This window comes from Peromyscus eremicus, chromosome 11 (assembly GCF_949786415.1).
Source record: "Peromyscus eremicus chromosome 11, PerEre_H2_v1, whole genome shotgun sequence".
NCBI lineage: Eukaryota > Metazoa > Chordata > Mammalia > Rodentia > Cricetidae > Peromyscus > Peromyscus eremicus.
The window spans coordinates 56,766,975-56,780,362 of record NC_081427.1 but is presented as its reverse complement, the minus strand read 5'-3'; the positions used below and the strand labels follow the sequence as shown (position 1 = coordinate 56,780,362).

Genomic DNA, 13,388 nt, shown 5'->3' with positions numbered 1-13,388 from the left:
GCCTCCCGCTCGCGCCCGCCGCCCCTCGCTCCGGAAGGCGAGCGGGACCCCGCGCCAGAGGCTCACACCCACCCCTATTCCCCCGGTGCGGCCGAGCCGCGAGCCCGGGAGTGACTCAGTCCCGTGGGATCCTCGGAAAGCGCCTGCGGCCACTTCAGTGACCCTCCTGGGACGCGGAGCCAGACCGGGACCGTCCCGTCGTGGTGCGCCAGCTCGCCCCCCTTCTTGGCGTCCGCGCGCGCCGCTCGCCAAGTTTGGAGTTTAGCTAAAAGTTGGCGAGAGACTTCTGGTTTTTTTGTAATTTAGGGGAGATTCATTTAAAGGTTGATGCTGCAGTGACAAGGGTGTCCCCAGATGCGTGGGCAGAGTGCTTGATATTTCTCTAATGTTTTTATTTTGCGAGCTTAGACGGGTCTTCTACGTGAGTGGACCTGGCCGCAGGGACTCAAGCGCAGGTTCTCTAAGCTCTTGCCGGCCGAACCCCGCCTTCCCCGGCGACCCAAGCCGCAGCCCCAAAGCCCTGGGCGGTGGGCGATGCTTGGGTTCCCTCCTTCCAGAAGGACGCGGGGGCGGGAGGAGGAGGGTGGCTCTGGGGAATTTTAAAGGGTCTCTCCCACGTTCTGGAACCTCACGGTTTGTGCTTGGCTCCATTCCAGCGTCAGATCTCAAAAGGGGGGTCGTGGCTGAGGCCTGGCGACGAGGAGCCCGCAGCTTAATTTTGCTTAGAGAGTGTCTAGTGGGGGAAATTTAAGGACAAAACAGAAAATGGATGCTGGTCCTGCACCCAGCCAGAGGTTGCTGAACCCGCTGAAAGAGCTGAGCTGCGGGCCCACCCCACCCCACCACCACCCCGTCAAAGCTCAGTACTCTGAAGTTGTCTGAGTTAGGGTTTCTACTGTTGCAATGAAACACTATGCCCAAAAGCAACTTGGGGAGGAAAGGGTTACACTTCCATATATGTCAGGACATGAACTCAAACAGGGCAGAGACCTGGAGGCAGGAGCTGAAGCAGAGGCCATGGAGGAATGTTGATTACTGGCTTGCTCCTCAAGGCTTGCCCAGCCTGCTTTCTCATAGAACCCGGGACCACCAACCCTGGGATGGCACCACCCACCCACATCAACCACTGAGAAAATGCCCTCCAGGCGTGTGTATCTGAGGCATTTGCTTAATTGAGGTTCCCTCCTCTCAGATGACTCCAGCTTGTCTGAAATTGACATAAAACTAGCCAGCACAGGGGTAATCTGCACCCCCTGGCAAAGGCTTTGAAAAGAGCAATATTGCACGATGACTATCTTTCCCCAAGTAGACCCTCAACATTTCAACCAATAGAGAAAACACATCGGAGAGAGGCCATCTACTCCTCTTACCTTAACTTACTCATTAACTTCATAGGTTGCTCAGTAAGTTATGCAATTGCCCAGCTAAACAACGCTATTTTAAAAGTCTTGCCCACTGGAATCTCTTGAGAAAGCACGTTTTAGGATAGGTGGAAACTAGCAAGATATTTCTGCACACATTAATAACATGGTTTTGTTCCCTCACCTCTCTGAAATGCCATGGGTTTTTAGGTTCATCACTTTTATGGACCATAGACAAGAAAAAAGTAAAATGCTGCAATTCACCCGAGGGGTAGATAACCATTGATTTTCAAGACATTCTCCAACAGATTGTAAGACACCCCAAAATCAGAAAAGTAATGAAACAAGTGACAGTTTTGTTTTGTTTTTGACGGCCAAAGATTTGAAGTATGGTAGTTTTCCTGAATCCAGAGAGAGGCTTCTAAACCTCCCCCTGGAAGCCTGAAACCCGGAGAGCTCAACCCTGTATTAGCAGGAGACTGATTTTGCCTGTGTCTTCTGCATTACCCTTTAGTATTGGAGTTAATCTGTTCTTTGATGTGTCATGATACCCTCTGTGTATCACTCTCGTGTGCTCCGGGATCATTGTTAAATAAGACAAGGTTTATACAGTCACAAGCACTGGGATACTGGGACAGATACTGTAGTATTGAGATGGTTATTAACAAGGGTGCAGTGTATATACTGTGATACACAGGATAAAATGATCCACTCATAAAACCCTGTGTCAGAGTGGAGTCAGTTTGAATTTTTTTTAAAGATTTATTTTATGTTTCTGGGTGTTTTGCCTTGTGTGTGTTTGTACCACGTGCATACCTGGTGTCCGCAGAGTTCCGAAGAGGGCGTTGGATTCTCTGGAACTGGAGTCCCAGATGGCTGTGAGCCGCTATGTGGGTGCTAGGAACTGAACAAGGTGCTCTGCGAGAGCGTCAGTGCTCTGAAGCCCTGGGCTGTCTGTCCAGCCCCTGGAGTAAGGTTTCAGCCTCCTTCCTAGAATGGCATTACAACTTTTATTTCTGGAATTTTCCATTTAATGTTTGGCTGCTGGTGAAAGGAAATGGTAGAAAGCAAAACTCAAGACCACAGGACCTGTCTTCTGCCTTTGCGTCTGTGGTCAGTGTTATACTCTTATACTCAATAAATTATACTCTTGTGCAAATAAGTGTATGTAGGTCTGTATAGCCTTTAAAGATGTTGAAGGGGTTGGAGAGATAGCTTGAGTACCTTAGTGTCATCCCCAGAACAAATGTATGTGAGAGCCAATTAGGGTGGTATGCCCTTGCAGTCCCAGCTCTGGGGAGGCAAGCAGAGACAAGTAGATCCCTGGGATTCCCTAGCCAGACGTCTAGCCTACTTGGCAAGCTCCAGGCCAGTAGGAGATCCTATCTCAAAAAAAGGCCTGAGGAATGACACGAGGTTATTCGTTGGCCTTCCCACGTACTCACACACGTATATGAACATGCATGAGCACACACACACACACACACACACACACACACACAAGACTGGCAGAAATGGCGGGGAGTGTTGAGGATGCTTTGGGGAGCTGTTATATTAGAACAAAATGTCCCTTGAAGAAAGAGGGCTCTTGAAATTCTCAAATTCTCTGCATATTTGCTAAAGTGTCTCTCGGAATTCGGTTGTAACACAGAGAGTCAAGGGAGAGGGGACTGAACGAGAGATTTCTTCCTCTCTTTAGCATTCTCTAAGAACTGTGAATTTTCTTAAGAGACTTCTCTTTAAAATTTTATATGTATGGTTGTTTCTCCTGCATGTATGTCTGTACACCGTGTTCATGCAGTGCTGAACTGGAGTTCCAAATAGCTATGAGCTGTCATGTGGGTACTGGGAACCGAACCCTGGTCCTCTGCAAGAGCAGCAAATGCTCTTAAGCACTGAGCCATCTCTCCAGCCTCAGATTATAAATTATTATTAATTAGATCATTCACAAAAAGTCAAAACTACCTTCACAAGCAATTTTAATGTTTTGGATGTATAAGTATAGATTCGTGGGTTCCATCATGGACCAATGTACTAAACATGCTCCTGGGTGATGATGAGCTCTGAGGACTCCCACACCTGAGTTTAGAGTAGGACATGGGATTTGGCATGGACCAGAGTCAGCTGGAAGATTTAAGCCACAGTGCTGGGCTGCATTTCCAGAGATTTTGATGCAGTGGGTCTGAAGTGCTGCTGCTGCTGCTGCTGCTGTTGCTTCTGCTTGGGGGCTGTGGGTGGGAGTGAATGCATTTTGTCAACCATGGCTTTAGGAGAGCCAGGAAAAGTGAATGTGGTTCTAAACCAGGCATGGTGATACACACCTGTCATCCCAGCACTAGAGACAAGTTGCAAGTTCTAGCCCAGCCTGAGCTACATAGTAAGCCTTTGTCTGAAACAAGATCAAACAAACAAATATTCGACGTACACGTGCCCTTCAATGTTCAAAAGTGGTTTCAGGATCTCTGAGGAAAGCCGGATCTGAGGATGCTCATGCCCTTTACATTTATCAGCATAGTATTTGCATATAACCAAATACACGTTTTGTTGTACTTGAAATCATCTCTCAATAGTTGCGTCTAATAGAACAGAAATGTGCAAGTCGTTGATGTTTTTATTGTTTAGTGACAGAAGTCTGTACATGTTCATTATAGACACAAAACAATTTTAGTATTCCATTATATACACACTGATTTTTATCCCTCAAAATATTTTTATCTTGTCTCCATTTTTGTTCTGAGCATAGTTCGATTTCTTTTTCTGACCTATCATCTCTCCAGAAGTTGGAAGTGAATTTTTCATTTTCACATTTTTGTTATTTTTTAATGTTTTTTTTATTTAATTTACTCATTTTATGTGTGAGTATTTTCCCTGCATGTATATATGTGCACCACTTGCATGCTCAGAGGTTAGAAGAGGGCACCAGATCCCCTGGATGGTTGTGAAATTGTCCATGGTTGAGAATCACCCTGTGGGTGCTGGGACTTAAACCTGTTTCTCTGGAAGAGCAACACATGTTCTTAACCATTGACCCAGCTGTTCACATTTGTTAATTTCAATGCTATTAACTTTCACACAGTTTTTATTTATATTTTTGTTTGTTTTTGTTTTTGTTTTTCGAGACAAGAGTCTCACTATGTAGCTCTGGCTGTCTAGGAACTCACTCTGTAGACCAGGCATAGTGATGCACACCTGTCATCATAGAGTTCCTCCTACCTCTGCCTCCCAAGTGCTGGGATTAAAGGCATGTGCCACCATGCCCAGCTTTATTTGTATTTTTAAGTTGGTGTATATTCATTGTATATAGTATTGGGGTTCAGGAGAAATTTTAATAAAAGTATACAATCAGACAGTTTTCTTCTCTTCTACTTTTTTATGGTTTACTCCAACTTTTGACCTCATTGTTTAGTTAATTAATATTCACTCCTTCCCCCCCAACAGCCATTTCAGCTACATGTTGCCTTTTGACTTGTACATACATGTTATCCAACTATGAGCCTTCTTCTGTTCGCTTTACCTAACATCCCACACAAAGCACGGGAGTTCTGCCTGCTCCTTGAGAGGGATTGCTCATTTTGTATTACGGTCCATTGGTGACCTTTTCTCCGTTTTGTCCTAAAGCTTGACAGCATTTCTGTCATGATCGTCTACCCTTCTCGGACAAAGACACCGATCCCTCTGCTTCTCTTGTTCCTTGCCACTCAAGCCCAACCCCTCTGTCACCTTCATAGTAAATGTCTGTTGTGTGGGGTTGAACAACCTGCCTGTCAGGGCTAATGATCATTCCTCACCAAGAAGTCTCAGCTTTACAGCATCGTTCTTAATGGAATTGATGTATACTCTGGGCTTGTACAGTCCCTATTTCAACTTGTCTGGCACCAAATAGTGTGAGTCTAGCCCTCTCCCCATGTGGATGGTACATGCCAATGTTTAAAAACACACATGGCATCACCATGGTGTGAATTTTAATCTCAGGAAGTTAGGAGCACTGTTCCGCTGTTCCGTTTCAGCCACTCTCCTGCCTGTTTCGGGCACTGTTTCCACGCCTCTACTTAAAGCTCTCCAAAGACAATAGAATATTCTAGGAATTCACCTACTAATTTCCTTTTAGAAGCTGGTGGTGGTAATATGAGAGCCTGTTGGTGTGAAAACACAGGAAGTAAGAAAGCGACTCACTTCCTGGTCTGCCTAAGACCTCCACATTTGTTTTCCAAGCAAACAGTAGGTTTAAGTAAGTTACAACCTAACCAGGAGGAGACCTGTCTTTGTCTCTTGTTGTTACAAACCTGAATTGGTATTTTCGGTTTAGAAAATATAATTTGTGTCTCATCATGGAGCAACAAGTATTTCCACTAATTAGCCCCCAGGAGAGTGGTAAACCACCCACGTGGCTCAGGTTACTGAGCAAAGGTCAAATTCAGTATCTGTCTAATTCCATATCTGTTATAAAGAAAACAACGAATTTTTTGTTCACCAGACTGAGGTGGTGCACACCTGTAATCCCAGCACTTGGGAGGCAAGGGCAGGACCACCAGTTCAAGATTATCCTAACCACTTGCTTTGTTGAATTTGAGGCTAGCTGGGCTACACGAGATCCTGTCTATAAACAGAAACTTCAGTTCCTGTTACATGGGGCTTAGTGTATTTGAGCTTAGAGATTTTAGGTTGTAAGGAAAACAAAGCCTCGGACCATGCCCATACCAGCTGTTTTATATGGAAGGTGAAAGGATGCTCAATTAGCACTAGGTTATCAGTAAAAGCCCCATCCATCCAATGGTCCATCTAAAGTAGTACTGGACGGATGAGGGGCACAGGAAGGGGCGTATACTCTCCTCCTCACCCCATTTCCAGACTTGTGTCCATGCCTACTATTTATAAGGCATTGCCAGGCACTGAACTGACAGAGTGAAGCACAGCTCTGGAGCGGGGTTCTAAACCTGTGGGTCTCAACCCCTTTGCAAACCTCTGACTCCAAAAATATCTACTAATTACGATTCATGATGGTAGCAAAATTACAGCTATGAGGTAGCAACAAAAATAACTATGGTTGGGGGGTCACCACAACATGAGGAACTGTATTAAAGGGTTGAAGTGTTAGGAAGATTGAGAACCACTGCACTAAAGCTTGGTTAACTATCTGAACCTATTACCAGGTCCTAGTTTCAGTAACCAGATGCAATGGCATTTTCAAAAAGCTAACTGGCGGTAAGGTCTAATATACATGAAAGGTCTTTCAAAATACAGGGCACTTTTCACCATCCACAGTTCTGTGGTTTGCTTCTTGAGATGTTTGAGGAATACCACTAACCCGCACTTCACCACAAAAGTCATAAAAGTCACACTATGAATAGTAACTCTAATTAGTGTCCATTCACCACATAGCCCCACCCGCCCCAGGGCTGACATATTAGAGTTCTGATCTTTTATACCACATAGTGATCACCTGTAAGGCCCTGGCACTCCCATCTTGAGTAAACTGTTGCCTGCTTGCCGACCTTGACCGGTTCCTTCTTCCTGAACGCTCACTGGAGGTTCTTTGTTTGTGTATCCTGCATTTGGTGTGAACAGCTTAGATGCAAGAATGTAGAACATTGGGTAGCGAACTTCTGCCCTCCTGGGATCCGCCATTGTGCTGTAAGCCTGTATTTAAGGTTTCCTCCCTCCTTCATTGTGCATTCTGTTGTGGCGAATGACTCGCTGTTTCTTGTCTCTGTTTTAATCCACAGCCCCTTGCTCGGACATGGTGAACGGGTGGCGGTTGCACGGGTGCTACCGCAACAATCACCCATCTTACTTGGCAACCAAGTAAGTTGGCATCTTATTGGCCACTGACATCCAGAATAATGGGGACAGGTCTTCTCTGGAGCTCACAGAGCACATCTCGTAGAGTGGCTGGAGCAGGGGCCTGCTGCCATGGTTTTTGTCTTTTTAAAAGGCCAGGTATGGGCCAGGGATGGTGGCCCACACCTCTAGTCCCAGCACTTGGAGCCCAAGGCAGGTGCATCTCTGGAGTTTAAGGCCAGCCAGGGCTGCACAGTGAAACCCTGTAGGAAAACGAACTAAAATGCCAGATGTAACCGTAGAAGTTAGGGGAACACAGTGCTGCCAACTTTCTTGACTAAACATGATCATCTCAAAATATGGGAATCAGCTTTGTAAAGATCCATTATTTTTATAGGTTTAGTGTTAATGGTCTGTCAAAGGCAAAAGAGTCTGGGGAGGGCTAGGTATATGGCTCAGTGGGGAAAGGGCTTGCTTGCATAAGCAAGAGGACCCAGAGTTCCAGTCCCAGAACCCACAAAGAAGCTGAACATGGTGGTGGTGCATGCCTGTAATCACAGTTCTGGCAATGAGAGGATGGGGTGGGATGGAGACAGGTGGAACCTAGGGGCTGGCCAGCCAGCCTAGCTGAAAATGGTGATATTTTATTTGTGCTGAAATGTGATTTTATTTGTATGTTAATAAATAAAAGTGCCTGGGGGTCAGAGCTAAGAGCAAGCCATTTAGCAGAAGTCTGGCAATGGTAGCACATGCCCTTAATCCTAATCACATGACAGGCAGATCTCTGTGTGTTCAAGGACATAGCCAGCATGGAGACACACACCTTTAATCTCAATACCAACCCTAGAGACCTGGAGGTCTGTATAGACAGTCAGTGATGAGGAGGTCATGTGGTTGGGTTTACAACCAATGAGAAGCCAGAACAGAAAGTCAATAAAAGGAAAGACACATAGGAAGTAGGTCTCTTTCTCAGGGGAAGGATGGCAGTGGCATCAGGTGGTAAGAAGGTGGTCTCAGCTTTTGGCTACTGCTCTCTGACCTCTGGTCTTTTAACTCTGCATTTGGCTCTGTGTTTCTTTTTTTTTTTTTTTTTTTTTTTTTGGTTTTTCGAGACAGGGTTTCTCTGTGTAGCTTTGCGCCTTTCCTGGAACTCGCTTTGGAGACCAGGCTGGCCTTGAACTCACAGAGATCCGCCTGCCTCTGCCTCCCAAGTGCTGGGATTAAAGGCGTGCGCCACCACCGCCTGGCTGGCTCTGTGTTTCTTATATAATAAAACCGTTCAGAATTACATCTACAAGCCCCTATCTCAAAAAGTAATAGAGGAAGACATTCAAAGCTGACCTCTGACTCCACATATGCATGCACAGGCAAGTGGAAGCCCACGAATAATGCACACATACGCTACACTTACACTTGAGAAATTTTAATAAAATGCCACTGAATAAGAAAAGCTGTAATTGGGAAGAAGCAAGTCAGGACTTCAGAGGTATAAAGAAAATCTGCCCCCTGGCTAGAGGATGTCCAGCCCTGAAAGCAGCCAAGGCTTTGGCTCCACTGATCTCTACAGACTTAGTTCAGAGGCACGCAAGGCCACATTGCTTGTTGCTGCTCCTTTCCTTCATTACATTCCTCCTTCTCTGGTCATCCACTTAGCTATGGCTCTCACAGATCTCAACAAAGGGCAATCTGTGATACCTTTAAGAACATCCCTATCTTGGGGGACAGCAGGAAGGGGTCACTGGTGTGATCCAAGCGTCCCTTACTGAGGACATTGGCATGATCCAAACGTCCTTACTCACATATTCACCTTGCCATCTCTGCTGCTGAAACAAGAGAGGTTCTTTTTAAAGATGCCAGGAAACACTGGCTTGTGCTTCCAAACACTGCTCCCTCACTTGGGTTCTTATGCAGACATTTCCACTCCAAGTCCCTCCTGGAGTGCAGGGATTGGGGGTGGGTTGTGTGCATTGAGATGAGGTGTTGAAGAGACTAGGTCAGGGATTGGGGGGGGGGGTTGTGTCCATTGGGACGAGGTGAGCGGTAGCGGAATGGGGTGTTGGAAAGCAAGGGTAACCCAGGAGTTTGTTTCTTCTTCATGTGCTGTTATATAATACCAAGCAGTTGCTGCTACCCTGTTCAGAGCTTCCACAACTTTGAATTAAGTAAAGATTTGTTTTCTTTACAAAGTGCCCAGCTTCAGGTATTTTGTTATAACCACACAAACAGACTGAAGTGATGATTCTTGCCGGCTGTAACCTGCTGTTGATCAATAGGAAGTAGGTAGAAGTGACCTCCGTAAAAGTATTTTATTCTGAACTTCGGCTCCTATGTTCTCTGGTTGGGAGTGAGTGGTTAAGTACAAGACCAATTGGTCAACCTGGATCTCTGGATCCCCTCATCTGTGAATGGTTAAACTTGAGGTCCTGTGTTGCCTCCTACAGCAGCTTACTCCGTACCCTAATTTGTACAGCTCTGGGTAAATGACTTCTTTTCCTGCAAAGCCCCACCAGGAGTTTTTTACCCACTAAGTGAGTTGGATTTATTAAGACAACCTAAAAACCACGTTCATGTAATTAAGTAACATTTATTTTACATAAAACAATTTTCAAAGAATACATTTAAAAACCATCTAGATACTGATTTTATAGCATTACAAAAAAATTTGAGAGGCACAATTGAAGTATTCAAATAAATTGTGAGGGGTGAAGGTAGGGGTCTATAACTGCTATCCACGGTGGTCCATGTGACTCCTCATCCGGGAGCCTTCCCATGAGGAAGTAGTGCACTTTCAGTAATTGAATAAATCACATAAAATATATACTTTTATACAGAAAGTGTTATTGGATCATCACTTTCAATTACTTATAAAAAAAACTTCATTTTGAATTGCACAAAAAGCTCTCTTTAAAACTGATAATTCCCAGAAGACAGGGCTTAGAGCTATATGTCTAAATAATTCATTACAAATTAATTAGATCTCTACTTCTCCATAGATAATAAAAACAATCTATGAAGAATTACATCATTTAAGTGGGACATTTAAAATTTTTTTTCATAGGAAAATAGGTTTATACATTTGTCCCTAGTCAGCTAAACTTTCTCCCCCTACTTTGAAACCAATCACAGGGTGTTGAGAACTTTCAGCTGGAGTACCTGTGCCAGCCACAGTACAGTGTGTGTGTCTCATCTGCCCACCTTGTCTCTCCCTCTGCTGTAGAATCCAATTATCAAAAAGGCACGTGGCTACATTCTTCAGAACAGTTTTGGTCTTTAAAAAAAAAAAAAAATCACACATTTTATAAGCAGTGATTTCAATCATGTTTTGAAACAAAAATACTAGACGAACTCATTTCTCGATGCAGGCGATAGAGAATCCATGAGCTCCCCACAGGCAGCTCACTTTCCGTAGAACTTTTTGTTGAGCAGGTATATGAGAAGGTTCACGTTCACCTTCACCTTATCAAACATCTTCATCACAGCCACCCCTTCATACTGCATCTGAAGTAAGTCCTGCAACAGAGGGGTGACGGTACATCTGTGTGACATCAGCGTTTAAAAACATTCTAGAAGAGTTGATGGCGAAATAAACCTGGCTGGTCCAATAATCCCGCTGGGGCTTCTAAAACATTAGTATGCTTAAAAACACAGGCTAGTTAAGGACTCGGAACCCAGAGCCTGGCCCTAGGGACTTCAGATGTGCAGCTCTGAGGTGAGAGTTTTATTAAGTGACAGGGAGTGATGCTGTAGTCAGAATGTGGCACTTAAGAGAAATCCTGCCCTACATGGAAGAAAGTGGTTTGAAGGTAGAGAGAGGGCCGGAGTCATAATTTACAGAGCTAGTTTGTGTGCGAGAGGGTCTGGGTTTGAACTTCAGCACTGGAAAAAAAACATTGCATGAAAGAAAATTATTTATCCAGTTAATATCAGACACAGGTTTCATTTCAATCTTATAATTAAAAATTTACACACACACACACACACACACACACTCTTGTGGCGTGCATGTGGAGGTCAGAGGACAACGTGTGAAAGCAGGTTCTCTCCTTCCACCGTCTGAGTTCCAGGGTTCCAGGCGTTCAACCCAGGCTTTTGCGGCGATGATGTCAGGAACTGTGTATGGCAGAGAGAGAGCCCTGAGTGGCCCTCACAAAAACCCCAGCTCACCTGAATATTGAGCTGCACCTTTTCCATCTCAACGCCAAGGAACTTGGATCTGACGTCGAAGATGCCCACGTCCTCAGTAGCTATGATGTCGAATGTAACGTTCTTAAACCTATTGAAAAGAGGAAGTGTTGGACATGGGCAATCACAAGTAAACCCTTAAGGAAGAAAGAAACTAACAGAGCCTACGCTTGGACCAGTGAGCAGACTACACCTCACATCACCTCCTGACTCCATTCCCTAAATGGCCAGTCTGAAGGCCACTGATGGGATGCTTTTGTGGTGATATATTGTGTACCCCAGTAAAGCTTGCCTGAGGATCAGAGGACAGAGCCAGCTGCTAGATTAGACATAGAGGCCAGACAGTGGTGGCACATCCTTAATCCTATCACTCGGGAGGCAGAGATCCTCCGGATTTCTGTGAGTTCAAGGCTATACTGGAAACAGAGCCAGGCATGGTGGCACACACCTTTAATCCCAGAAAGTGACAGCAGGGTGGAGAAAGGTATATAAGGCTCGAGGAAACAGGAACTAAGGCTTCAGCTGAGACTCTTTCGGGTGAGGACTCAGAGATTTCAGTCTGAGGACTGGAGTTGGTGAGGTAATGGGTGGTGGCTGTGGCGTGCTCTGCTTCTCTGATCTTTCAGCCTTTACACTGGTATGTGGCTCTGGGTTTTTTATTATAAGACCTTTTAAGATTCGTGTTACATGCTTTACTTCACCCTGGTATCTGGCTCTGGGTTTTTATTATAAAACCTTTTGTGATCCTTGACATTGACCTATACTACTGTTGGGGTGGCAGAGTATGGCAGATAGTAACTTTTACAGAAACTTCAAGAGAGGAAGATGTGTGTTCTCTGAGCTTATATAGTCAGGTTTTGTGGGTCAGGCCCTGGAAGATGGTGGGGGTGGGATGGGGGGTGGGGGTAGACCCAGAGAGGAGGCCAAAGTCAGTGGCTGACTTCTCTTGAGACAAAAGAAGACAGAAGAGAAGGTATGGAGCTCATGGTCCCTGCATGTGAGGTGTGCCTGCTGAGGCTGTGCCTGGTGGGTTTCTGTTTGTCCTTCCACCTTGAATTCACACACTCCCAGCACGCTGTTGGAGGTGGTTCTGACCAGGGGCTGGTACAGCTCCTGGGTTTGAAACGCAAAGACATCCACATCCTTAGCAACTCTCGCACCAAGATTGGAAGGCGGCCTTTTATGCTCACTACTCTGACGCAGTTCTTTTGAAGGGACCAAGAGAAGATCCGAGGATCCATACACTGGACAAACGAACACATTACTTGTAGATACACCCCCTTCATAGGACTGACCACATCAGCACCAGATTACTAGTGATCTGTAATCCATGCTAAGCCTGGATGGAACCAACAAAGCCCTCTGAGGCACCCAGGGAAACTGAAGAACTCTTAGTGAGCTTGCGTGAGTGGAGGGCAGCGGTGTTCTCGGTAGACGCTCATCTACTCACTGGTTGGTCTGAAGGTCGTCTATGCCCAACAGGACACCTTTGTCATGGAGCTTTGCTGCTGTGTACCTCACTGGCTTCACCCTCTTCGTCCCCTTGGGTTCGGCTTTTCCATCCAGTTTAATCGATCTCCGAGAATTTCTGAGCAAACAAGAACAACTACCTGTTGTCAAGCTGTTCCAGGCAGTGCAGCAGCCACGCTCAGGGACCCCACTGTTCACAGGGGGCTTCCTCAAAATGACCTGTGCTATCTCCTCTCCTGATAAAAGGTGACAATGTTCCCCTTGCTCTGGAATCACTACCCAATGGGATTCCCTAAGCGACTGAAGCTGGTGTTTAAAATAAAAAGTGTGCTGTGTCTGTCTTAAAAGTCACTGCAAGTAGTCCTGGAGTAATTACATGAACTTTCTGTTCCAAAGTGAAGGTTTTAATACAACTTTTCTAATTTAGTAAACACTTCATGGCTAGTGCCGTTCCAAATACATACTTTATACATATTACTTTGTATTTTCCAAAATGAGTGGTTGCCACGGTGCTTTGAAATTAATGCATTCCTTTGCTATAAATCATTCCATTTAGCGTTCATAGCACTACCTGAGGAGCTGCCACTCTCAATCCCA

At 45.3% G+C, this 13,388-nt stretch overlaps 1 protein-coding gene across 4 annotated transcripts in view; it reads right to left on the bottom strand.

The window, feature by feature from the left end:
• Positions 1–9,707: 9,707 nt before the first annotated feature.
• Iqgap2 (IQ motif containing GTPase activating protein 2) overlaps positions 9,708–13,388 on the bottom strand; it is a 274,968-nt gene continuing 271,287 nt past the window's right edge. For all 4 annotated transcript variants that reach the window (XM_059276313.1, XM_059276314.1, XM_059276316.1 and 1 more), the window contains 3 exons: positions 12,772–12,909; positions 11,304–11,412; positions 9,708–10,649 (listed from right to left, as the gene is read on the bottom strand). In XM_059276313.1, coding sequence (XP_059132296.1) covers positions 10,536–10,649; positions 11,304–11,412; positions 12,772–12,909 — 361 coding nt within the window. In that variant the 3' untranslated portion in view covers positions 9,708–10,535. The remainder of the gene's footprint in view (positions 10,650–11,303; positions 11,413–12,771; positions 12,910–13,388) is intronic.